The 27,987-nt window shown below is 43.3% G+C and overlaps 1 protein-coding gene across 2 annotated transcripts in view; it reads left to right on the top strand.

The window, feature by feature from the left end:
• The first annotated feature begins 2,456 nt into the window (after positions 1 to 2,456).
• The window catches only part of EFCAB11 (EF-hand calcium binding domain 11), a 366,137-nt gene continuing 340,606 nt past the window's right edge, over positions 2,457 to 27,987 (top strand). Inside the window, exons 1-2 of one of the 2 annotated variants that reach the window (XM_069208166.1) lie at positions 2,457 to 2,631; positions 13,662 to 13,757. In XM_069208166.1, the coding sequence (XP_069064267.1) occupies positions 2,557 to 2,631; positions 13,662 to 13,757 (171 nt within the window). In that variant the 5' untranslated portion in view covers positions 2,457 to 2,556. The remainder of the gene's footprint in view (positions 2,632 to 13,661; positions 13,758 to 27,987) is intronic. The other variant, XM_069208167.1, reaches the window with a different exon arrangement.

Here is a 27,987-nt window from a genome sequence, read left to right as displayed (position 1 = left end):
ACATTGTTTGCACTGTTTTCTAAGACTATACTGCATATTTTTGCTATTGTGTATATATATCTTGTGTATATTTCCTATCCTCTCACTGAGGGTACACTCTAAGATACTTTGGCATATTGTCATAAAAATAAAGTACCTTCATTTTTAGTATAACTGTGTATTGTATTTTCTTATGATATTGTGCATATGACACTAAGTGGTACTGTAGTAGCTTCACACGTCTCCTAGTTCAGCCTAAGCTGCTCTGCTAAGCTACCATTATCTATCAGCCTAAGCTGCTAGACACCCTATACACTAATAAGGGGTAACTGGGCCTGGTGCAAGGTGCAAGTACCCCTTGGTACTCACTACAAGACAGTCCAGCCTCCTACAAAGACAAACTAGAATATGTGATATATTCCTTTTTTTGGACTATTGTGCTCTGTGTCTAATTTGCTTAAACTTAGTCCACTTTAATTACAATTTATCTTATATTTATGTTTCTGGTGTATTTTTGCCAATGTTTTTTTTCTTGCAACATCTTTACTTCAAATATTTTGAAGTTCCACATTATTATCTGAAAAACTGATGTGATTTGGCAGCGAACTGTATTATGAATTTTGCCCGATCCTTCATAGCTTTCTTTGTGGACAATGTCAATGTTTTTTGACAGCAGTCTTTATAAATTTTGAAAGATGCCTCGTGCAAATACGATGTTGGGTACTTCTTCCTTTCAGATTTCAAATAATTACCACCCACTGTCAGCCTGAATTGTGCAGCATTAGAGGTTACCCTTTGAGACATCAAAAGGTGAACGTTACCTTTAAAAGGTAATATACTAACAATTGACTTAAGATGAAAATGTGTGGATAACAGTAAACTATTTCTCCCAATCTTTTTTTGTTTACAAATAAATCAGTTTCCAGTTCTCTGTCCTGAATGTTCATGGTAGCATCAAGAAGTTTCGTTTGAATTGCCTTATTTCCATTGTTAATTTGATTGTATAATAAAGGTCCGCACACATCAGAAAAGGCTCAACTAGTCTTCTACTAATCCCTTCCATACTCCAAAGACGTTTCTATTAAAAAGCAATCGCCTGAGAGCTCTTGGGTATTATCAGGTCCACCCCTAAGTACATTTCCAGTCTAGGTTTTAATTTTTATTCTTGTACTTATAGTCCTGAGTTTACTATGGGATACAAATTACAGCAAGTACCAGAATGATCAGCCCTGCCAAGTTTCCAAGGCCCTTGGGTGATGCACTGCTGCAGTCCAGGTTTTTTCTTTGAATTCTGGGACTTGAGTCTTGTTTATTCCATTATAAAAACAGGACTACAAGTCCCAGAATTCAAAGGAAAAAAATCTGGACTGTACCAGCACATCACACAAGGACCTAGGAAACACGGCAGCTATGAATGATCCTGGACTAGACAACCTATTGTGGTAATGTGAGGCTGGCAGTTGACTCCATGTCACCAAGAATGCAATTAGCCTGTACTGCGCTTTTGTCATACAAATCATTGTTTCCACTTAACTGTTTTATTTGGATCTACTTACCAGGACCACAACTCTCAAAATTCACAAGGCACTTAAGCTAACTTCCAGGAATAGAGAAATGTGTAATCTGGTAAATGTATACTCCAGAATAGAACTGTGAAACTTGTTCCATCTGAATATTTGTGGGAAGAACTATTCTTTATGAGGTACTCACATTAATTATAAAATGGGACAACCTGGGATTTACTTATGAACCGTCTGTAAGCATATTTACCATAAACAAACCTATGTCGGACATTGCATTTTAATAAGTGCCATAAATAATGTTCTTTGTGGTCAGGGCTTTAGGTGGGGCCAGTCCAACCAGCGCTGAGCGATGTTTTTTACGCTTCTTAGGCCGACTCCCCATCCCCCTTTCTTCCCCCTCTTAAATCATCATACTAGTAAATCTGCCACAACACAGAGGTCTTCAAACTGGGGGGCGGGCCCCCTAGGGGGGCCTCAAGTGATGGGGGGGGGGGGGGGAGGGGGGTGCCAAACTCTGGCCAGAAGAAATATTATACAGATAACATGCCTTTGTTTTAAGCAGAAGCATGTTATTGCAGTTCTAAAAAGGTAACAATACCTAACTGCAATGTTTAAATAGGTGTTGACATATTTAAACATTGACATCTTTCTAAACTAATTGTGAAAAATTCTGAGGGGGGGCAAAGATTTTTATTTTTTAACTGGGAGGGCGCGGCATAAAAAAGTTTGAAGACCACTGCGTGACTAAACTATAGGAAACCCTTCACTGTTTTACAGAAGTGAAACGATCCCAATGTAATATGTCCGTCGTCCCTAAGGGGGCTGTTGGTCTTTGGTCCTGCTTTTGTTTCACTTAGCGCGCGGCTTACTTTGTCACATGCTTAAGCAGTCTGCCAATCGCTGTGCAGTAAAATTGAACGTACGGTGATGCAATTGAAACAGCCAATCGTTAGGGTGTTTGCTGTTGCCCCGCGGAAGTTAAACACCATAGGCGGTTGCTGTGCTTTTCTTGTACCTTCGGTCCTGGACTACCGAGTTATCTGCGACATAGAACATGTTGAGCGCACATACTAGATCCTACCAGTCTGATCGTAGGCGTGTGGGAACAGACACAAACAGGCTTGTTGAGGTGTGTACCGACAGAAGGCTCGAAAGAGACTTTATGGTATCGACTGACAAACTCAGTGAATACGTGCTTACGAATCTGAGTATAAGCCATGTTGCAAAAAATGTTGGGAGGAGGGTGGTAAACTTATCCGCGTGCGTTTGAACGGTTCCTGCTCGGGGCGCGGAAGGGGCGGGAGGTGTAGTGGAGCTTCTTCTAGACTATGTTTTTATGACCTCACTTGCAGGGAAAGCAAAATTACGCAGGAAGATAATTCGGGCACTTATCAGCAACAATAGGGATTGGGTTCAAGCAGGCATTAGAAAGTGCATTCAACAGGAATCACGTAGAGTCACTGTTACAAGTATGGCAAGGGGTCAAGGGATGTTGAAAATGTAGCATACTAACCGATTGGGGAGATGAGCCTGACCCTAAGAAATGTATGTCATGACAAGCTGCCGAAAAACGTGCACGACCCAGAAGCATCCAGTCCTAACCCATAACCAGTGCTTGAAATGGAAAAAGTAAAGTGCAGGTACTCTGTGCCAGAGTACCTGCTTGCTTCCGAGAAGTGCCGGCACTCTCCAATTAAAAGTATTACATTTTTCTTGAGATGTGCCGGTACTCTCCCTCTCAAAATAAAAAAGTGCCGGTACTCAGTACCAGACGGTACCGGCCCATTTAAAGCACTGCCTATAACCAGGAAGTAGAACTAAAATTCCCATAACGCAAGGCGTTTTTCCTGGTAGAAGTGTCGATTTGCAGAAAGTGAGTCGTTTGGCATGGGTTTCCTTGCAACTGCAGGCACCAAGCAGGCATAGACTGCAACAGTTAACATGCAGATTATGGTAAAGGAAAAGGGAGACATAAGAAGAGATCGCTGGCCACCTTGGACAACGACGATAGTTCACTGTGTGTGTTCTGGTAACAGCTGCAAGTAGCATTGGCAGTGACCGACGAGGAGAGGATGGAGAGCACTCGAAAACATTTTTAAACTGTGTAATTTACAAGGAACATTGCACACTCAGTTAATTTTGGGTTGCGCCTGGGTAGCGTGCAATTGCTGTCTCTCGACATGTTGAAATCTACATCTGTGGACTTTCACCATGCCCATCTCACACCCATCATTTTCATTCGTTCCTTGGCCTGCCTTTCAAAATTCCCTTGATTTCGTAGGTAAATCCTTTACGTTTGTCCCGCTGTGAGGCTGCTTTGTTACCGTCTTGGAGTTTGGCCCTGTTTCATGGATTATTACACCATCGGCCATATACCTTAGTGTGGCGCACTACTTTTTAATTTTTGCCTAGTAGACTGGGGTCCCCTGGTGATTTCCTCCCAAGCCTGTGCAATTCGCTTAAGATAGAACTGCAATAAATTCATCCATCTGTGGGAGCACCAAGAAAAGAAAACTGATCTTTACCTATTTCATGCACCCCATACAATACCCAAAGAGACGCTATTCAGTGCGACTTATTTACACAAGGACGCGCCTCTCCGTCAGCCAAAAAGCTTTGTTCACATGCTTTGAACAACAATGGACAGGGTGGGGAACCGTTATTTGTACGTCACAAGATAAACCGCCCATGTGCATTTTCTGGAGCCGCAATTATTTGAAGGTAGCACTCTCACAAAGCAGATATCACTTTAACCCGCGACGTGTGTCACATTCAGCCTCTCAGTTTTTCTTCTTTCCAACACCACGTTGTTGTCGTAGTTTCTTATAAACACTGCATTGCTTTAAATGCCCCAGCACTCCAAAGTGTTATTGGCTAAAATGATGTTCAATCCTCTGATTGTCTCCGCGTGTGCGTTTAATATTTGTTACTACAACACTAGTTAAAAGCACAAATTGGGTTTAGGAATCGGAAATAATCAGTACAGCTTTTCTTTCAATTAGAGTGCAATACAGAAACTAAGCCAAACTAGCACAAATGCAAACATTATCCACATTTCGTGCACACACTGCAATCTATTGGACGCCATATTTACTTGTATCGGTTTACACCACGTTGCCCTGCGGACAGCAAACAAAGCGTCTGCCCAATCAAAAGTGCTGTGAACACTCAAAGTGGCTCTCCCAGCACAGCAGTAGAGCAGATCTACAATTCTCACTGCATTAGGGATACTCGCCCCATAATGCTTTGCGGGACATTTCCTTTTCAAAACATTTTGGACCATAACCCAGCCAGTGGTGGTCCTACTGGGTCCACCACCAAACCGTTCAGCAGGATGCACTCTTTTGGTCTAAGCCATCTCTGGGTCCTCACACTAGATGGGTGGGGGGGGGGGGGAACAAAATAATAGCCCCTCCTACCATTCCATGTCCTTTTAAGTTCTCTCATGGCTGGCCCTTTTGTTCTACAGCTGGGAGTAGTTTGTGTTTTAAGGGCCTTGTTTGTAATAATATTGCAATAGGCCTGCTAGGACTGAAAATGTGTATGGCACTGCACCCTCTATGGTTATCCCTCTATGGTTACGTGTATGGTTACACTGCATTACTTTTTGTCATTCTGTTTTCATGTTAGTATTCCATCTATAGGCTATGTTTTTTTACAAATGCTAATTTTATTATGGTGTTCTCTAGAGGCTGTTCTGAGCATTACAATTAAGATACTACAATATTCGCTTCCATCGGAAACCTGCACATAATGCTTTGCTGGGCATTCCTTTCACAAAACATTTTTGCCCATAACTCGCTGTGTGGTGGTCCTTGGACAATGGGACCACCATCAAAACGTTAAGCACAACGTGCTCTTTTTGTGTAGGTCATCTCTGGGTCCCCGCACTAGGTTGGGAGGGCAACAAAATAATAGCCCCTCCTACCAGTCAATGTCTTTTTAAGTTCTCTCATGGCTGGAACTTTTGTTTTACAGCTGGGAATAGTTTGTGTTTTAAGGGCTTAGTTTGTAATATTATTCTAGAAGGCATGCTAGTAAGTCTGCTTGGCCTGATAATGTGTAATGGACTAAGCTCTCAAGGGGCTTAATATATGGTTACGCCTCATTACATTCTGCCATTCTGTTTTCATGTGGTTATGCTCTCTAGTGACTGCCTATAAGGTTACATGACCATGCTTCTTACAAATGTTATTTTTTATAGTGGTGTTATCTCTGGGTGCCACATTACATTGGGGGGGGGGGGGGGGGGACCTCAAAATTATAATATAAAAAAAATAACGAATAATGCCAATATTTATTTCATTTTTTGTTCCAGATAGAGGAGGAAGGTAAGTGGAAGTGCTTAATTTATATGCAGGACCACTGGAATTATGTGGCAGAGAGGATCAAATTATGCATCAAGATTGACCAATTTATGTGGCAAGAAAAGTCCAATTATGTATTTACAACGCCAATATCTCTAACTCTAGCGAGACCTGTTATATTGCAAATGCTTGTATTGTTCTGTGTCCTTTAGTTTGAGGTGCGTTCACCTCCCCAACAGAGCATTTATGTGATTTTAAGAGAACGCTTTTCATCGGAATCTCATTTCATTGTACTCGTTTAACCGTTTTATGAAGCTCCATCTAAAGTACACTTAATATTGTAAGGCAAATATTGCAGTGTAGTTTTCATGTAATTAGAATTCACCATAATTTTAATCTTAATTATGTTTTAAAGCTCGACGCTTAAAACTTCGCCAGAACACGCTGTCGCTTTGATTTAAATAATGGGACTGATATTACATTTTTTTAAGGTGTCTTTACTTTTTCACTTACTAATCCGATTATCATCGGATTTCCATGTAATGCTTCCCATTGTAAGTAGCACAAAATGTGTATTATTTTCACAAAAATGTTCCCAAATTATATGCGTCACAGCTGTCTAAAAACCAATGTTAATTTTATGAGTCATAAACAGCTTTGTGTATCTGAAAATCAATGTTTTAACATCTTCAAATGTGTGTTTCCTCCAGAAATGTACTTCCTTCTAACCAGCTGTACCTCACCCCCATCAATCCACTGTGCCCCATCTACATCAGTTGCTTCGTAGGTTCCCACCTACGCATGCAGTTTCCTTAGTGTCATATACTGAATTTTTGTGGACAGTGTTTTTTCTTTATTTTGTAACGCCCGTTCTAGTGGTGTCGGTACATCTACCATTGGCTCAGCAGTTGTAGTATCGCAGGCTGTAGTTTGTTTTCCTAATCATACAAGGCATTAACATCTTTGGTGTCTTGGGTAGGATTCATCTCTTTGGGTGCTTTCCGAGCCCGTCTAGAGAGGAGAGGGTGAAAAGAATCACTTCTTAAAGAGAGGTCAACTGTAAATCCACTCTAAACTACAATATGTACGTGCAACACAGTACGGTCCACCTCATTTTTCAATGTTAAGACGCAGACATTATATCCAGGTAAAACAGTATCCACCAGGATAACGGTTCCTCCCTGGCCTAGTGTGGCATGCTTCATCACTATGTTCTCCATTTAGCACTGGGAGGCATCTTATTGAGTACTGGACTCTCACTGCTATGTTTATTAGTCGGAATAATGAGGTTTTAGTGGAAAAATATCCTGAATGAATGAAACCATCGAGTATTAAAACAGTATACGGAGTGGGTTATGTTTTTGTACTATTAACGCCCCTTCACTCTTATAATTAAAATAAAAAAATGATTATGGCCGTATCTCGGGCCTGGGTTATGCATGTAGTCGACCTGTTGCACGGTTGATCTCATTATGGCGCTATCACCAGGACTAGTTCATCACTTCCATATAACATGCGCCTATAGACAAATTAACTTGACATACAATGTTTGTATTGTCAATGTTTAATCCCAACACGTTCTCTTTATGAATAAGAGGATGTCGGATCACTTCTACGTATTGCGTTAAAGGTGGGTGGTACACTTGGCCTGGAGCCTGTACTTTAGTAAACTTTGCTTACCATCCAGTCTAAGAAAACAAGAAAGGAAGTCCCTCGTGGTTGAGAGCCTGGACGATTAGAACAAAAATTACAATGGAGTAAACTAAAATCTGGGGAGAGAGGTGGCTCTTATTTTACAATTATTTTGCTTAACTTCCTGGTCAGCTGCTCTTCTTGAACCATCGAAGACCTCCAGTCAGATAGTCTAGTACTCAGTACCTGTGATGCTCCCCATTGGTATTTGGGAGTATCAGACGATTAAGCATGCCACACTAAGTGCACGACGGTCCAATATCCTGGTGGGTATTGTTCCTCTTTGACATAATAGTTTAGTACTGTATCACTGATAGCGAGGTGGACTGTTTATTTTAATTCAAAACAAGACCTGTCACAGCCATGATGCTGCCATACCCGTTGAAGGATGTCTGCAGCCAGTCATACTTTACTTGGCGAACATTGCAGAGGATTAATCGATGACTCACATTTGAATCAGAGTATGCCTTTGAAATGAGAAGTGCCAGTAATGACTGATGGAGGCAAGTTAATTCATTGGACCTCTGTGGGAAGGGATCCTGTGAATATGTTGTTGAAAAAGAACCATATCTGGGGTAGGACTCTTCATAAATCATGAAGAATCCTACCCCAGGTTTAAAATCCTAGGTATCCTTCTTCAGATTACGAAGATGTCCAGAGGCTGGCATCATGACACAGTGCTTCCTCTGAGGTAGGCATCCTTCCAGTATCAGAGGCAGTATTATGTGAAATGACCAAAGCTGTGGCTGAGCTGCTGTAGAAACCCCTAACGACTTCATGGTCATCCCCATTATCTTTCATCATGTCCTTCCTAGATTATGATATGGTGGATGAATAGCCTATGTTACCTGATCCATTAAGGAATATCATTTGCTAAAGAGGGTTTCTCAATTGTTCTAGGCAACTTGAAGAAGAGTTTGGAGGGTTTTTTCTCATGCTTCATACCACCCACGACTAAAAGGCTGCATCTGTTTAAAAAGTTGAAAGACTAAATATGCATGAACCGTGGGTTTTAGAGAGATCCCTAGATTTCTAATACATTTAGTCCAATAAAAGGTCTAATTCTGCTCCAGTGAGCACATGCACCACATTGTATGAATATCGCCCCCCTCCCCCCCCAATGGGTCACTTAGAGGTAAGGACAAGGATGCAACCGTCAGTAGCCCAATGGTCAAACAATGGATTGATACCTATATAAATCATACACAAACCTGAAACCATCCCTGCCTGCAATAATCTATGCACACTGTGCAGCACACTTATTTGCAAGGTATTTTCTGGCACTGTCCTTGTTCATGCTGGTCAGGTAGGACGTGGAGAACTGCTGCTTCACTTGCAACTTCAGGCCCAACATCTGTTAGATGCCTTTATTTAAGATATTTGTGCCTTGATTCTCTATCATGGGTGCCTCGTTAGTAGCCGGACGGCACAGTAGTGGTAGCGAAGAAGAAGAAAATCACTGTTTCCTGGGTTATAGGCTGTTTGAATTACCATTGGAAGAATTGCTATACACATCCTTTAAGAAAGAAAATATGTCAGTTCACAAGAGAATTCAATGATGCTAATTCTGAAAAGTTACGTGCGATGATAGCAAACGAGGCCTTCTTCCCAAGCTCCTGTTGGTGTTTGCAGATACAGTGTAGAAATGGCAGTCAGTTTTGGCACCCTTCAACCCAACATTCACTGTTCCTGACTATGCTGCTATATTTATTAGCAGGCAGAATTCATCACTTCAGGAACCAATGGAAAGTGTTCTTCCCAGAGCAATTTGTGCTAGACTTCATTCATAACTTTTGCTACATCAAGTCTGCTCCAGTGCCTCCCAATTCTACAGTATGTACCATCCATGGCTAGTCAATCCATTGAAGAGTAAAGCCTTGTAGAAAGGCATAGAGTATATCATGGAGAAGAAATACGTGACCCTAGTATCATTTTAAGGAACAGGGTTTCGTCTTGCTTTATTCAGAAGTCCGTCGGAGGATTCGAGATGTAATTAACTTAGTCAATAAAGGCCTTTGTGGAAATCTTGCATTGGAAGATGGACACAGTCTCAAAGGCTATCCCTTGAATCTCCTGGATACTTCTTAACAACTTTGCATTTAGAGAAATGCATTTCTCTGTATAACAATTTGGACCATGCCTCACGTGAGATTTGCAAGGTTGCCCTCTTGATTCCCGTTTCAACTCTCATGTGGCCTCAAATGTGCACTAATAGCTTCTGTTTACAGTCAGCGTACTAAACCCTTTTAATAAAAAATGCACATTGGCAAGCGAAAAGGTGAACCTCTACAAATACACTTAATGAGCAATACCCTTTGTATGTGCAACACATACAGTAGCACTGTGCCATAAAACCTAGACAACACAGGTCACTGCTTTCAAAAAAACTAAAGACAGGAGCCTGGAAACAACTGTATTATTTACACTTCAGCCTTAAACCTCCTTCCCATGTCAAAGCATAGTTTTTATACTATTTGGTGGATGTGTGTGTTATCAACAATGAAATAGGTTATCATGCTCCACTATATCAACAACTGCCTATCAACGAGGGCCAGCTTTAGCACTGTTGGTGTCTGGTGCGACACTCTAGGCCACTTGACTCTGTCTCTCTACTCAGCACCACCTCTACCCTATGCAAGTGCTGTCTACCCCACTGTGCTGTGCACCACTGCACTCTTCATCACTGCACTGTATACCAGTCCAGACTAGACCACTCCACTCTACACAATCTACTGCATGACACTCTACCCTGCAACACTGCACTCTGTGCCACTACTGTGTGCCGTTACACTCTATCCTGCCCCGCTCCTCTCTCCCCTGCCACACTCCAGTCTATGCCTCTTCATTCCACTCTGAAACAATTTGATCTACGCCACGGTGCACTGTCTCACTCTACTCCACATTAAGACGCCCAACTCTGCTGTGCACCACTTTAGGCAAGTACTGTGTGCTTCTACCCTGCACTACTCCTCTATGCCACTTCACTCTATTCTGAAACAATCAACTCTATGCCACCTCACTCTGACGCACTACTCCACTCTGCACCTCTGCACTCTATGCTGTGCCACTCTACTCTGTACAACTCTACACTGCCACTGACCTCTACGCCACTCTAGTCTAAACCACTGCACTATACACCAATGCCCTCAACACCACTTTACTCAAAACCAATGTACTCTACTCCACTCTTAAGTGCCTCTCCACTCTGCAAGACTTCACCCTCGACCACTGAACTCAACACCACTGTACTCTGCCACTGCAAGTTCCACCACTTCACACCATTGCACTGTCACTGCACTCTACGCCACTCTGTTCTTCTCTGCACCACTGTACTCTACACCACTCTACACTGAGCCACTATACTCTGCGCCACTGCACTCTAAAACACTACTCTGCAAGGGTGCACTCTCAGCCACTGAAATCAACACACTATTCTGTACTACTGCACTCTAAACCATTATGCTCTACATCACTGCATTCTACTCTGCATCACTGTACTCTGCCACTACTCTCTGCAGCAATCTACTCTATGCCACTGCCCTCTACTCTGCACCCCTCAACTTTACGCCACTCTGCTGCACTCTACGCCACTACACTCTGCATCACTCCATGCCACTCTAATCTATTCTGCACTACTGCACTCTACACCTCTGCACTCTATGCCACTCTACCCTGCAAGCATTCCACTCTACAAGAACCACTCCACCCCACTTCACTCTACTCTGAAACAATCTATGCTATTGCACTCTATGCCACTGCAGTCACTCTGTGCCACTGTACTCACTGCACTATACGTCAATTCACTCTACACCACTTTATTCAAAACCAATGCACTCTATTCCAATCTAATCTGCACTACTGTACTTTATGCCACTTCACTCCAAGCCACTCTACAACACTCTACAATGCTCCATGCTATAATGCTCTACTCCAGTGGTTCCCAACCTTTTGACTTCTGTGGGCCCCCATTTTATCAATACTGGAGCCCGGGGACCCCCACTGAATCATTATTGGAACACGGGGACCCCCAAGGAGTCATTACTGATAGCTGGGACCTAATATTATTACATTTTTTAAGCTGCTGCGGACCCCCAGGGGTCCCTGGCCCACAGGTTGGGAACCACTGCTCTACTCCAATAAACTCCATTCCATTATGACACTCAACTCCACTCTACAACACTACTCCACTCTGACACTCTACGCAACTCCCTTTATGCCACTTTATTCCACTCCACTGTACACTGTGCCACTCTAGTCTACCCCACTCCATTCTACCCCACTCTTATAGGCCAGGACCCCTCTACACCAATCTACTCTACACTACTCTATTATACGCCACTCCTGTCGATGCCACTCCACTCTACACCAGTCTACTGTACAACACTCAACTCCAGTAAGCCATTTCGCTTTTCTACACAACTCCACTCTGTCACTCCATTCTTTGATAATCTACTCTGTTTTATGCCTCTCTACTCTATGCAACACGTCTATGCTACTCCACAACACTCCATGCCACTTAACTCTACTCCACTTTACACCGTTCAACTCTATGACACTTTACTGCATCCATGCCACTCCATGATACCCACTCTACTCCAATTTACTACTCTCCACTCCATGTCACTGTCCTTTAAACTTCTAACTATTAGCCATGCTGTACAGCATCCACACTGGTGTACAACATGGCTAGAACACATTGGCAAAGCCAATAGCTCTTGTATAGATGAGACCTATAGGCTTTGCCAATGCTTGTTCTTTTAATTAGACTCCGCTTTGGAAGTTCTTTTCTGAAAAACAAAAGAGGTTGGAACACGTGAAAATATCAAGCCGTAGCATTGAGAATTTGAAATGTGGTGGTCCAAGATCTAAATAACGAATCCATCGTTCTGGGTGTTGTATTCTTTCTTTACCTGATCTGAGCAAATTTCCAGTAAATTCTGCATAATACCCTGGACTGGAAACATGAAAATCTGGTTATCCCGGATGCTAAAGACCAACATGTTGCCTGAACCAAAAGCTAGCTAAATTTGTTTGGTCCAAACTTATGAATCTTTAATTCACCAAAATGCCAGAGGGGTCTAAAGTGACATCACACACACCAACCATACCACAAACTCATTCTCTCTCAAAGAGATTACAGACTTGACCTCTGACCCCAGGGCTAATGTATGCCTCAGCAGTCTTCTACTTCCCACTGAAAGGTATATAGGAAGAAACTGGAGTTAAAATGCAAGCAGTAAACGGTGTTCATTGACTGATTGACTGATGCCGGGACACCACCCTGGGTAATTTTCAGTACGTTTAGCACGTCTCGGTTTTCAGAGAGAATTGAGTGCTCTGTGGTTGCTGGAGAATTGTATTCTTACCTCTATGTTTGAGGAATGTCCAAGTTTTGTTTTTCTAAGTTTGGTCACCTTATCTTAGAGCCTGCTGTACTCTTTATGACCTCCTTAGACCAGAGGTAACAATGCAGGTGCCAAAGATATCAAAATGGTGTGTGTAAGGGTAGCAGCTTTTACCCCAAATTGAAGTCCGTTGTTAGGCCTGGTCCTTGGCAAATTTTGTAGGTTTATTATCGTGATTTGTAAATAAACATAAGCACAGCTTTACTAATAACTAATATCAAATTAGGTTGGATTGATAGCTCAATCTGCTAATACGTCTAATGCAAAGTGCATTATGAAAATCTTCTTTGATTCCAATCTGGGCACGCAATCTCAGCCTTGAAACAATCGAACGTTGAGAAAAGGTTGAGAGCCATTATTGAAACCTTTGTGCCTCACCCTAAGCACTAGGATGAGCAATGCTGAAGTGGGTGTGTTAGCTGGGAGAAGGTAACTGAAGTAGAGGAACGTGATGGGGTGCATACAAATCCATCCTATCGTGGAGAAGTAAAGGTATCAATGGAGATCAGTGGTTGAATCTTTGCCCATAAAGTCTGCCACACTTCTTCTTATACTGAAAAACGTCCTCTGCCTGCTTTCCACCCGTGCCACCAAGAACACCTAGCACGTAGCTATAGTTCTCTAGAAGTTAAAGTCTGAATGTTTGTCATAAAAATGATTTATGACTTGACTACACACACGTTAAGGCATGTCTGGTCTGTGCACATTTCCTAACGAATACATCAATAACTGTAATAAATGTTCTTGCTTCTTAGGTATTTCATATTTGTGATGAAGATAAGAAGGGCTTTTTAAGCAGAGAAGATCTTAAAGTCGCTGTGGTAATGCTGTTTGGCTATAAACCTTCAAAGGTATTTTTTTCTTTGTGAAAGGAATTTGGATCTATGTTGGTGAATGCTTGACACATGGGACCAATGCTGCTTCCACATAAAGCTTTTTTTTTTTTAATTGATTGCACGCTTTTAGTGATACTAATTATGTTTGTAAAAATGAATTTTGTAAACATCTTTTTTTTTTTTAACTAAGATGGGTGCTTGGATGTTTGTAAGACTGCGTTGCATTCTGTTGTGACTGAGCGACAAAACAGTAGAACATACTGAATCAGGAAACTTACAAACACACCTGATATGCCACAACACTTGAGGGATACCAGGGTACGTTATCCCAAGGAGGAGAGGGTGTTCCGTTACCACAGACAACGCAGATTATTCACTAGATTTTTGAATCATAATTCACCAAAATTCATGGGGTAGCTAAAGTGACATCACACCCACACCACAAACTCACACTCTCGCAAAGAGATTACAGATCTGACCTCTGACCCCAGGGCTAATGTGTGCCTCAGCGCTGCTGTCTCCTACTTCCCACTGAAGGTATATTCGGAGTTAACAATGAAGACAGTAAATGGTGTTAATTTAATTGATTGAATGACTGATGTCGGATTGGTGCAAAACTGCAGTCCTAACCCTATGTTTGAGGAATGTCCCAGTTTTGTTTTTCCAGGTCTAGCCACCTTATTTTCCAGCCCACTGTAATCTTTATGACCCCATTCACCAGACGTAGCTTGCAAGTGCCGACGATATCATATTAGGGAAGGTCAAGGGTAGCAGCTGGTACCCCAAATTGAAGTCTGCTGTTAGGTCTGGGCCTTGACAAATATTGTAGTCCTCTTGTCCTGATGGGTTAATAGACATAAGCACAATTTTACTAATAACTAATCTCCACTCAGGATGGAGACACAGCCCAGCCTGCTAATACTTACAATACAAAGACCGTTGTGCATTTTTAAAATCTATGGTTAGTCTGGGCTCGGGATCTCAGCCTTGAAACTATCCAAGGTTGAAATGTGCAGCATCAAGTTTGGTAATAACTCCTGTTATCCGTGCCTAGGGGGCAATTAATCTGCATACTTCTAGATCCATGGTTCTGTGCTGTTATCAATGTGAATGCCCCCTTCTTGTCCCACCATTTCTGATCTCCTTAACCTGCAACATGTGGCCCTCTCTTAAAGTCCCTTGTGTACTGGCCGAATACTGTCAGGCTGAGTGCACGCCAGCTGCTTGTGCTGTACAAATAACTGAATTCAAATATATTCAAACACACACTTTTGTCATGATTCGCTAGACATTGCCATTGAAATGTATAAATGTATACTTTAGAGATAAGAAATACATTTAAAGAATTACCATTTTATTAATTTAGAGTGTTTATTGTCCTCTTTCCAACTGATGGACTAGAGTATTATATTTATCAGAGCTATCCAGAGATTCTTACAAGGTACCCGTGTGTGTGTGTGTATATATAGCTTTGGCTTTTCTTTCTTTTGTTTCTATTGCTTGGCGACTGTCCCAGCAACAACGGGCAAGCATCCTACGTATTTTGGGTAGTGGTGACTAGTTTCAGGGGAGGAAGTGAGTAGAAGTTATTTCAACGCAAAAACACTGATGGATGTCCACCCTTGTCGGTCCTTTTCCTTCTGATAAATTAGAAGCTGAAGATTTACTGTCTGATGGTGTTAACAACTTACTTCCTCACACATCTCGTCGTCATACTACCTTTAGTATTCAATGAGTTGGAAACATGCTAAGATTAGATACTAAAAGAGACTATACTTCTAAAAGTGCAGTAATCGGCATCTGAAACTAAACATTTTTGGGTGCCGAGTGGAAAGGCAGTCACCAGATTAAGTATGCGCCCTACCCTACCCATATCTAACAAAGTACCTTAAAGTGTTTATGTTATAATTAATCTTATTCATCACATGTTACTACTACACAAAATCACGGCTCAGCAAGTTGCCACAGCATCAAACTCTACCTAGCTTTGGATCAGCAGAATCTGTTTTTTATATATTTTTTTATTTGCTTTTTAGTTTCAAGTTTTCAAAGTTAATTTGCTTTTTAAGCTAATTATAAGATAACAGAAAGAAACATCATTTAATAAACAAAGCACCAGCACCTGAGATCTCATGGCAAAGCGTACATGCAAGAATATCATTTTTTTTCCTCATCTGCTTGTCTGCTTAAGGACAAGCTTTGACTTGAGTGGATTGAAGGTGTATTTTGGAAGTTTCCAGGGCATGACAAATCCGCTGTTACTTAAAGAATTGTGATTGTGTAACCCAGATTAATCCCGTAGTTGACTGAGGGGGTTATTACAACTTTGGAGGAGGTGTTAATCCGTCCCACAAGTGACGGTAAAGTGACGAATATGCCACCAGCCGTATTACGAGTTCCATAGGATATAATGGACTCGTAATAGGGCTGGTGGTATATCCGTCACTTTTGGGACGGATTAACACCTCCTCCAAAGTTGTAATAACCCCCTGAATGTTTTAATACATAAAGTTTCCCAACTATCTCCCACCTTGGATATTCTGATGGTGTCTCAACCGTAAAGAATGGTCAACAAGGGCACACTGGGAGCCATATGCCATGCCATAAACAATCTCTCCGCCCTGTCATGCCATTTCATATCTTCAAGGCCTTAATCCAGTAGTCAACGGGAATCTTAGTGACTGCAGGCAAAGTCCTTGACTCCCTATAACCATACAATTGAGAGAGGGGTTCCTGCCCATCACTGAGATTGCCAAATTCCTCCATCTTTGGAATTGCTCTTTCAGTCTGGCAATATTGGAGGTTATGTTCATTTCCCAACATCTCTTTTGGTCTAGTGAAATGTATATACCCAAATATTGAAAGGCAATTCGTATTGAGTATTTACGTATTTGTGCCTGTAGGTCATCAGTATCGTTATACAAACTACAGAGCGTATCTCCATTGGATCAATCTAAGAACCCTCCTGCTGACCTAAGGAGAAAAGAATCCTTTTGCTTTAAAAAAACTCTCACCCACCAGAGGTACCCCACTGTGGCATGCTTCATCATAGAGTTCCTTCTTGTTCTGTTGCGTGCAAATGCTCATAGCTGTCATCAGGACCAATTATACTACCGCAATCCACATCTATTGCATAATGCTGATGTAAGTGGTGCATTTAGCATACATATGTCAAGCACATTTAAACCACCAACCATGTTGGGCCCTATTGTTTGTGTAAAGTTCTGTGTCAGAGGAGGGTTAGCCCATGCTTCACAGCACGGCCCCTTTTTTTGTTTTTGGGTCATCGGTATCTGTCAATAGTATTAGTAGGGATTTCTACCAACTCCCTCTTGGACCCGCTTCCACTCCTTAAACCTTGAACATGTGCATTAAGCGCATGATCAACATTTCGGGCAGTTGCAGATATAGCAGACAGCATTAGTGTATAATGCTATATGATCCTCTTGGTCCCTGGTTCCACATAAACCCCATAGCTGAGCATTGTCCTCACTCATATAGGTGGCAGGGGGTCCATCACTCAGGCAAATAGAAGGAGGGAAAGAGGATAACCCTTCGTCGATCGAGAAGAGCATCTTTGTGTCTGTGGACTGTTCCTTATAGACCAACACCACCTGTAACCACCTGATACAGTGTCTTGTTCCCTTGACGGAAATAAATCCAAACAGATCCCAGTGCACCTGGGATCTGATCACCCCCCGCCACCACTACCACAATCAGTTAGCCAATACCTTTGCTAATTTTTTTTGCAGTGTTGATCTGTGAGATGGGCCTGCAAATGCGCAATCTGCCAGCGACTTCCCCTTTTTGTGAATCACATCTACTGTGACTCTCATATCCTGGAACAAAGCCCTAGATTGGCAGTTCTTCTCAAACATTGCCTCTGTGGGATTAGCCTGGAGGCATACCATTTCAAGAACTTTGATGAGAATCCTTTTGGGCCTGGTTTTTTCCCCATGTGCATATCTATATCTCTGGGATATATATATATATCCAAAACAATGCGGCTAATTCACGTGGCGCCGCGCTCAATATTACCGGTGCAATTGCCCAGGGCAAGCCGAGCCCTTGAATTAATTGTATAAACAAAGATGTGGCAGTGCACTCCATCAAGATGTCCAAAGTCCTTCTTTTATTTCATTTCAAGACTGCAAACAAACAAACGACGCGTTTCGACCCTGAGGTCTTTTTCGAGTTCGGGACTTTGGACATCTTGATGGAGTGCACTGCCACATCTTTGTTTATACAATATATATATATATATATATATATATATATATATTTTTTTTTTTTTTTTAAATAAATAATTTTTATTAAGTTTTCTGGTAAAGATTACAAACAAGGGGGTCAGAGATAAAATACAAATTACATGGATAACTCTGTGATTTTGATGAAGAACATAGACAATGATTTGTTTTCTAAGTGTGGAGAATGGTGGGCTGTAGAGGAAATGTTCAGGATCCCAGTGGGGCACTATGTTTAACGATAGCAGCATGTAACCTAGTAGATCAACAGACAGAGTGAAGGGAAACTAGGGTGAATTTGGGGGTTGGTGGACAATGGGGTGGGAGCAGCTGTGTAGTATAGGGAGGGAAGGAGGGCACAGCTTAGGTGGTGCGCAGTCAGACTGATGTATTATACAGGCGCACGGGTAATTATCGTGCAGTGCGTCTCCCATTGGATTCATGGATGGTGTGGATTAGAGTGGTGAGGGGTAATTTTATGGGGTGGAGATTGTGGTAGGAGGCGGTGTCATCTGAAGAAATTGTGCCAGGAGAGTGGCCCTTGGGGGGAGATAAGTCGCTTACAGAGACAACGTACTCCCTCATATCAGAGGGTGTCCTCTTCAGCTGCTCCCCATTTTCACACCGCACCATGTCAGGCGGCTATCAGGGGAGCCAAGGGAGAGTGCCTGTGCATCGTTAGGATGCGCTTCCCCAGAAGAAGTGCTAATAATGCAAAGCGGGTTCACATTTGCTGTCGCTTGGCATGTCGAAATATGCCTAGGGCACTAGCTTCCTGTTTATGTAGATCTGTGAGTTCCGTGACCACTCGTAAGATGGAGTGCTCGAAATACCAATAATTTTGGAGGGACTAGAACATGTGGAGGAAATCCAACCTTTGGCTTGGGCAGCGCTAACAATTCGGCGATGCGATAGGGAACAAGCGATGTATGTGTGCTGGGTTGAGGTACGCCCTATATAGTATAAAGAGCTGTATGTTCCTGAAACACAAGTTACGTGAGATTAATTTGGGGAACCGTAGAGCTGTGCGCCTTTACTTATCCTGAAGTGCCATCTCAAAATCCCCCTCCCACTGCTGCCGGAGCGCAGTTAGTGGGGCATGCATGAGTTACCTAATAGCTGCGTGGAGCCATGTGATTAGGTGTCTACCTTCCCCATCAAAAGGATGGAGTGCAGTAGTGGATGAACGGGAGGCTGTCCCTCTGATAGCCCCCAGAGTGCTCTACATGCATGAACCAACCTGGTGTGTAGAAGAAATTGTCAATTGGGGAGGTCGTTCCCCTCCGCCAACTGTGCCAATGGATGCAATTGACCATTTTGGAAGAGACTGTCTCCTGTATTGAGCATTTTGTGGGACCATACATGTAATGCACCAGCAGTGTGGTATCGGTATTTGTGGGTTAACCCAACAAGTGGGAACAGCGGGGTGTATAGTGGGACATCATGGGACAATCTGTGTATCCGGGCCATGCACAGGGAAGCTATTGTTACTTGTAGTGGCCATGTGCGCAGCGGCTGTGTTTTCCCCAGGAGGTGTCTTCTCAGTGTTGGGAGTGGGGTCGGCCCAGGGTACCCGTGGTTCCCCCAGATAGTGCTTACCATCTATCCAGAGAGCCATTGAAGCTGTGCTGCAAGAAAGTAAGCCTCAAAAGAGGGTGCTCCCATACCTCCCTTATCAGTCGGTAACTAATTTAGCAAGTAAGACCCAGCGGCAGCCAGGGCCTTGATTGGTGTTAGGGGCGTATACACTACCAACAAGCAAGGGTTGGCTGGCTAGGCAGCACTCCAGGAGGACATAGCGGCCTTCTTTCTTTGCCGATTATAGAGTGTAACTCATGGAATGGACACCAGGACGACCCATTTCAAAGTGCCTTTAGCATTGACAGAGTGTGTTGTGGCATAAATTTGGCCTCGCCGTCGCTTGCGCAGGCGTCCAAGTTCCTGCTGTGTTATTTGTGTTTCCTGCAATAAGATTATTTGCGCTTGTTGCTGCTTGATGTAGGAATAGATTGCGTAGCGCTTTCTAGTGATGTGCATGCCCGAATATTTAACGTGAGGAATCGAATGTCCTGAAGGGAAGGTTGGTGTGCGGGGTGATGCTGTATAGCTGGAATGGGGGGGCTGCTGATGGTTAGCATCAGCTACATATGTGTGCTGGGATTCAGTTGCTGTGTGTTATGTAAGCTGCACTGGGGGGGCGTTGAGGCAGGGTGGCGGCTGCGTTGGCATGGTGGGGTGAAGAGGTGTCAGCTAAACTTGGGGATGAGCTGAACTGAATGCGGGGGACCTGTCACAACTGGTAATGCATCCACACAGTGAGGCAAACTACTCTAGTGTTCTGCAGGGGGAGGGTGCCCAAGGAGGGAAGTAGTGCTGTTAAGACTGTTGCCCATGACCGCGAGTGTCGTGGACAACTAGTGTCCCTGGGGTGGGGATGGAAATTGTCAGTACTGGTGAGCCTTTTAGAACTGCAGGGGTAGGGTGACCATCCAGAGGGAGGTTCTATATTAAGGAGTTCGCCATCTGTGGTGTCACCAAGGGGGGAACTGCGTGGTTTTGCAGGAGTCTTGAGAATGCTCTAAGTCCTCATCTGAGGAGAAAAGGCGTGGTCCCTTGTAGTCATCAACAGCATCCGGTGAGGGGCCCAGCTCTGCTGCCGCCAGCAGAGCTCGTCTGCAGTCCGCTATGGTCTGTTCAGGATTAGATGAGGTGGATGTTCTCGAACAGGCGGAGGGTTTGAAATTGACCTTGCCCCGGCACCGAGCTTTGGAGGCAGATCGGGTGGGGGAGGACCAAATCGAACCAGCCGGCCCAGTGCCGCTCAGCCCAGTCTCACACCTCCTGGAGGTTTGTGAAGAAAATGGTTGTTCCATCGCTCATTATTTTGAGGCGTGGCGGGTACAGAAGAGAGTATAATACCCCCATGTGACACAATTGTTTTTTAACTTCTAGAAAGGAGGCATGTTGGCGCTGCACCGTGTGTAATCTGGAAAAAGCATGATGGTGGTGCCGTCTGTTCGTAGGGGCACCGCTCTTCTGGCCGCTTGGAAGATGGCATCCCTGTCTTTCAAATGTAGGAGTTTGGCCAGCATAGAACGGGGGGCGTCCCAGGGGGATGTCGTCTTGGCCATATCTCTGAGGACTCCTGCAATCTCTTGCACTGTTATCCATAAATCCAAGGCACCCTATCTCCAGGTAAAAATGTAGGTAGAGGGAGATTATGTAGGATTGTGTTTTTTTTTATTTTCCTGGTGTGAGGGGTGTGTCGTCTCACTTGGCTTTTAATTTTGTATAGTATTTAGCAAACTCATTTGTAATTCCTCTTGCCGATGCCACAAACCTAGACTCTGCATCTTTCACCTTTTTTCTTGGGACCAGGCAGAGTCCAAGTCCCAAGATGGCTGCCACCACCACTTCCTTGATGAAGTGGTGACAGCCAATCAGATTTCAGGATAAGACCTGTCGGATCTGCAGACCCGCTGTGACTTTAGATATTTATATATATTTTTTTATTTTCTTTTATGCAATAACTCCAAAACTACTGAACAGATTTACACCAAATTAGGAAAGACATCTTTCTGGACCAAGAAGTTGCTTTCTGCCAAATTGGGTGTAATTCCGTTCAGCAATTTGGGCTGTAGTAGTGTCTCAAATCCCTATGGGAAATTGTTTGGGGGAAAAAGCATTTTTTTTTATATGGTTCTGCAAAAACCTCTGAAACGCAGTGTAATGAACTTTTGGAGCACTCAACTTTGGACAGAGTAATCTGAGCTCACTCACATTGATATTAGTAGTGAAGATTACAATATATCAAACTAAAATTGCACCTGGTAAAGTCTTAAACACACCTTTTGATTGAAGAAAATGACATTGGAGACTCTGTAATCAGCCCCTTAACGAGCGCTTTTGCACTTTATCAGATTGGGAAGAATCTGGAACAGTCTGAAATGTGCTTTAAAACCGAATTAAATGACATTTCGAACAGACTTATACGAAGTGCATTTGCACTTTATTAAATTGTGATGAACCTCTGAATTGCATTTTTTGAAACTCCTAGTACTAGCACCTTGAACTTTGTTTTTTGTCTAGCACCGTTTTGTAATTTGCACAGAAACACAAACAATTTTATGTGAGTTCCACCATGTAACATAATGGACTTCATGTCCCAGTGAGCATCAGGACATAAGGCAGAACCAATGGTAATTGATGGCAACATAAACGGGGACGAGGGGCTGCTGGGTTTCATACCTGTGATCAAGGTCCAGGGGGACCAATTCGTTTGGCGGATATATATATATATATATCAATAGTCACTAGTACATGGTACCCAGGGCATGTAAGGCAGAGTATCCCCACAGGGCTGCAGCACTGGTTGTGTCACCCTGTGGGTGACAAAGTGAAAACATGGCCCCCCAGCCTGCCATTGCAGAATGGAAAGGCAGTGCCACACTGCCAGTTCGACTTTGCCATTACCTTTAATGGCAAAGCCACCCTATTCCTTAACAGTATATACAAGTCTCACCTAAGGAAGGCCTATAGAGCCATATGGCAGAGAACAGTATTTTCTTAAGTAGGACATTTATTTTTTCTATGCAGACAGGTTAGAGATGGGGACAGAGAGGGAAACCCAGTGTCAGAACCGGTTTGCTCATGGGTGTGCAGCCCTTAGGTAGCCACACCTCCTGGGTGGGCTACCGTGCTCCGGATGACCAAGGAAGAGTCAGATGGCACACCAGACAGGAACCTCATCACCCAAGAGGAGGGTACCCATCGGATAGTGACTGCGTTGTCCCCTCTGGGCACTTTTCTGGGATAAATATGGCACCCCTGGGACCCTAGACTTCAGTACATGGTGGATCTGGAGAAAGGACCAAAGGAAGACAATCTTACAGCCATTGGAAGCGCACAAGGAGAGACTGCAATGTCAGCATGACTGCGCCTGCTAAACTCTGGGCTAGTAGAGTTTGGACCCTGTTCAGATTTCCTGAGTCGTGGAAAAGTTGATTCCCAGCCCCAGATCGAAGCAGTGACTTCAAGAGTCAGCTGCCTAGCCCCCTGGAACAGCACCAGGGACATTAAAGCTGGAAGAGGCCAAATCTCCAAGTTGGTAGCCACAGTGGATGTTTTGCTGATACCGGACACCAGGCACTTCAGAGGACTTGTCCAAGATAGGCAAAAGTTGCATCCATGTCTGCTGGATCCATTGGTGTTGTCTATTCCCGGATTTGTAGCAACCAAGGGACACTAGCTGCACCAAAAGGTTGCAGCCTGACTGCCGGATTGCAAGACCCGAAGGCCTGTCGCAGCAGCCCTTCTTCTAGTGCAAAGAGGACTTTGTGGGACCCAAAGATCCATTGCCAAAGTTGCGCCACCTCATCTGCAAACTGAGCACTCTCCCAGAATTGACCTCCATTGACCACACATCAGGATCATCCTTGAGCATACTTTGCTTGTATCTCTCAATATTAGGCCCACTCCATTGTCGTCTATGGAGGTTGTCCTGTAAAGTTTGGATTTTGTTTCAAAGACGCCAGGTAACAGTGATGTCATTAGTGATGTCATAGAACATGTCGTGAGTTATGTCGTAAGCAGTGCATGGTGGAGGAACAAGTTACAGTTAGTTCTGCTAACTAGAACTGGTGTATTTCAGGTTTTTTTTTTTTTTTTAAGTTCAAAACGTTAATGTTGTCACTGACCTATGTTAATTTCACTTTTTTGTGTGAAAAAATATAATTATTTATATATATATTATTTATGTGTGTATATATATATATATATATATATATATATATATATATATATATATATATATATATATATATATATATATATATATATATATATATATACACACACACATATTTTGCCTAGTGGTCGCCCCTAGGTAGTTACTGTTAGGACCTAGGACCATGTTTCCATAGAAAAAGCATTTTTTGACTTGCCTATATCTTTGGCACAGTTTAACGAGTCTTCATTAAATGTTCCCTAAAAAAGTGCGCTGGTGATTCTTATTGCGCTTGGAAAGTTTTCGAGGTGATCCATTAAGTGGTGGCCAAGGTAAAGGTGGGGATAAAAAATCTTGAATTTCCTATGGTAATTCCCATGGGACCTTTGAACACCACTGCAGCCCAAATCACTGGATGGAATTACACCAAATATGGCAGAAAGCTTGCTTTCAGTATGCAGATTATGCTTTTGCTTATTCGCGAATGCACGCTACAATAGGAGTGCTGTGATTGGCTGGCTGCAACCTGACTAGAAAGTTGCGGCCACCATTTTATGTTATGAGAGAGGGTCCCTGGGTCTTAAAATAGAAATAAGGGGTCAGGATGGAGGTACCGTGACCCCAGGGGTGTGATATAGGATGTTTGAGGGTCAAATTATGGGCTTTAAAAGATTTTTTTTCACCATGCGCGATATTCGAGAATATCCTAGAATATTTGTGAATACTCGAGAATATGCAAAAAAATAATTACAAGCTCATTCATACACTAATTCACTCATATAAGCACTCAGACACTCATGCACACACCCACTTTCAGACCCACTCAGACACTCACTTAGCCACTCACAGATCCACGGACAGAGACTGGCCCTGTGGTCAACCCCCGCTGCTCACGGTTGGGTGGTTATAAGGGCTTGGCTGCAGGCCCTGCGGCCAACTCCCGCCGTGCACAGCTGAAGGATGTGCATGGCGCTATTTGGATTAACGTAATTACTTTATGTTACAAAACTGTGGAAATTCACTTAAAAAAACACTTTAAAAAATCACTTAAAATAGTTACTTGAAATAGCTCTTACTATAGCTGCTGAATTGCTATGGTTTTGTACGAGTAAATTTAGAACCTAACTACAACATCCCTGTAACCTCTGGTTTTTCAGTGAATATATATGTATAACACACAAAGCAAGCGTTCATAGAACAGCAGGCTACCACAATATGAACACTTGCGCCCAAGTGCTTAACAGTTAGCAAACCCCAGTTGTCATGTGTGTGTGTGTGTGTATGTATATATATAGGCACGGTTTATAGTTACTTCAAATAATCCTAACTAAACTATAGCTGCTGAATTTCTATGGTTTTGTAATAGTATTCCGAACTATAACATCCCTGTAAGCTTTGTTTTTTTTTTTTTTTTCCAGTGAATTTCTATGGTTTTTTAACATAAAGTAATTTTAATACTATACGTTAATCCAACCACTGCCACGGCAGACACAGCACCAGCGAACTATGCGCTTGCTCGACTGTGAAGCACAGTGACTACTCTTCTCCCAGAACCCAGGATTTAGCCATGCTATTATAAGCTGCGTGAGAGATTGCCCCTCCAATCCCTACAGTAATCCTGCGATTGCTCCTTCTGATAAGCCCTTTGGAATCCTATGCTTGGGGTTTCTAGCTGATTGACTGTTTTATGGAGGCCTGTGATTTTAGTTTGAAATAAACAGATACAGTCTTCGGCCTATAAAATTAGCCCCTCAACCTCTGTCACCCCATCCAGGGATTTTCACAGAAAAGGTACAGGCTGAATTCCATATCTTGCAGTCCAATGATTGATGTGGTACCTATATATCCTGCAGGATTGAGGCTGTGTGTGATCCGGCTATGTGCCCTCTGCCAGTGGTGGTGTCCTGCTAGGCTTTTGTTTGTCTCGGGTAGAGTGGTTAAGTGAAGCAATTTATTTCCCCTTCCATGGAATGTGGGGCTTTTTAGTCTTTCTCCATATTGTCCTCCTACAGTGCAGTGGCTTTTCACAGACACCGTTGGTATTCAACACACATCTCAGCTAGCCACGGCACCAGCCAACTAGAGCATGGTCCCAGAGGGATTCCCAGTTCCCCAGTGTAGCCCTTTATAATTGTTCTGGGGCAGCACCATTCTCTCTACCCCCCCCACCCCAAACGCACGTGGCTCACTAGCTTGGGAAAGCATCCAGGTCAAGCCCAGGTCACTGCCAGTGGTCAGCAATACCTCCAATCCGGTTCCCCGCTGTGCACAGCCTTGTGGTTGCCATGTAGCTCTTCTCCTGCCTTCTACAAGTGGCACACCACTGGCTACCAGGTTGGCCACCACCAGTCACTGTCCCTCAATTCCTGCGTGTGCTTGGAATCAACCACACCCCAGACCATGGACATTCTTCTTCCACAACGCTCCTGTCGGTAATCACTCTGCACCCTTGATGTACCTCCTGTGCTGGCTGCATTGGTGTTCATTAGGCCAGTTGCGGACCTCCTACTGAGACTGCTTCACTCAGGCCACAGAGGCCGTGCTGTCCTCTGCGTGCACACTTCTGCAGTTGCTCCACCGTAGCCCACATCTTCATGCATGTGACTCACAGCTCTTGTATGCTGAAATGACTGTCTCTTTATCGACTGCCCCCTTCACAGGGCTGGGTAAGTCAGCATGCATTAAAGATCGCTTTAGGGCACCTCTCTGTACTTAGTGTGCTGCGTATTATGCTGGATAATACTGTGGCAAGTTGCAAAGCTCAGAATAGAGTGACCACCATCTTTGGCTGCTCAGCCGTGCCCAATTAGCAGAAATTCTTGTTACACTGCAATCTTTATTGCCAGTGCTTTCCTGCACAGTAGGTCATGCCTCTGCAAGCTATTGGCACTGTCAATGTTGTTAGCCATGTTTCATCGTTAAAAGTAAAAAAATAAAAAAAAATAAAGTGTAGAGGCTGTGTCATAATTTATTATTATTATTATTATTTTTTGCTGGCAAGAGGATGGGTGCAGGAGGCATCTCAGAAGGAGAAGGCGTGCAACATTGAAGGGTTAGGTGCTCTCCACCAGAAGACAAAAAGACACTATGATACAGCCAGTGCTGACCGCATCATAGCATTTTCTTTTTTTAACTTTCAGTCGCGGTGTTATTCAACATGGATACTCACACTGACAATGCCAATAGGTCATGTAGGCGTGAGATGTCAGCTTTGCCAGTGCTTTTTTTCTGGTAGGACAGGAGGGTGGGATGGGCAGGCAACGATGCAGGGCGGGAGGGGGTAAGCCACAAAGAGGGACATAGTGGGGAGGAGGAAGCAACTGGTGGAATCAGGAGGGAAAGGGGCGAACAACAACATGGGGAAGGTGGGAGGAGTCAAGCAACAACGCAGAGGTGGTGCGAAGGTCAAGCAACAACACAGAAGGAAGGCAGAGTGAGAGAGGGCAAGATATAAATGAGCTGGACTGGATGGTCAAGCAACAACGGAAAGCGGGATAGTATGGTGGGAAAGGGCACTTAATGCACTTCTTCATTGTTTCCCTAAAGCACTTTAAGGCCAACAAGCAGAACTATTTGGCAGTTGCATGGATTTATCCTGTAAAACACTAGGCATGAGATCATGAAATTGAGTCCTTGCCATTATAGGGAGTATATTGCACACATTTATGGCCAGAGATGCAGGGTCCATCATTTTTACCCCACTGATTGGAGTGCTGTGTTAGGATTTTTGAACTCTTAATTGGTTTTCTGGAAACTCATGTAGAGGATGTGATTTTGTCTAGTTTAACACTGATAATGGTCCAATCAATGGTTGATGGATATGTTCAAAATGGGCAACTTCAAGACTGATTAAGGGTTTGGCAGATGGCGTTACTCCTTCAAAAATATGAACAGGTATCCTGTCTGCCGGATTACGAGGTGATTATATCCTATGGACATCATAATATGGCTAGCAGGAGATCTGTTACATTTGGGATGGAGTAACCCATCTGCCAAACTCTAAATCAGGCCCTTAGTCTAATTTCTCTAATTTGCAGACTGCCATTTTCATTACTATTTTTATATTGTGGGAAGTGGCAGATTCAGAGGATCTTTACATAGGTTCCAAACCTTACTGGGTGGGTATAGATTGATGGCATGTGGGCTTTAGAAGGAAGAGGAGGAAGAGATACAGGTTTTGGGAACCATTGGGAAGGACCTTTGATAATTCAGCCACTGAAGTTGTGGTCCTTTCTCACACTTATTATGGTAACTAGTCCAAAAATATTTAAATTAT

The sequence above is a fragment of the Pleurodeles waltl genome, chromosome 9 (assembly GCF_031143425.1).
Source record: "Pleurodeles waltl isolate 20211129_DDA chromosome 9, aPleWal1.hap1.20221129, whole genome shotgun sequence".
Taxonomy (NCBI): domain Eukaryota; kingdom Metazoa; phylum Chordata; class Amphibia; order Caudata; family Salamandridae; genus Pleurodeles; species Pleurodeles waltl.
This window is presented reverse-complemented; position numbering and strand designations above follow the sequence as displayed.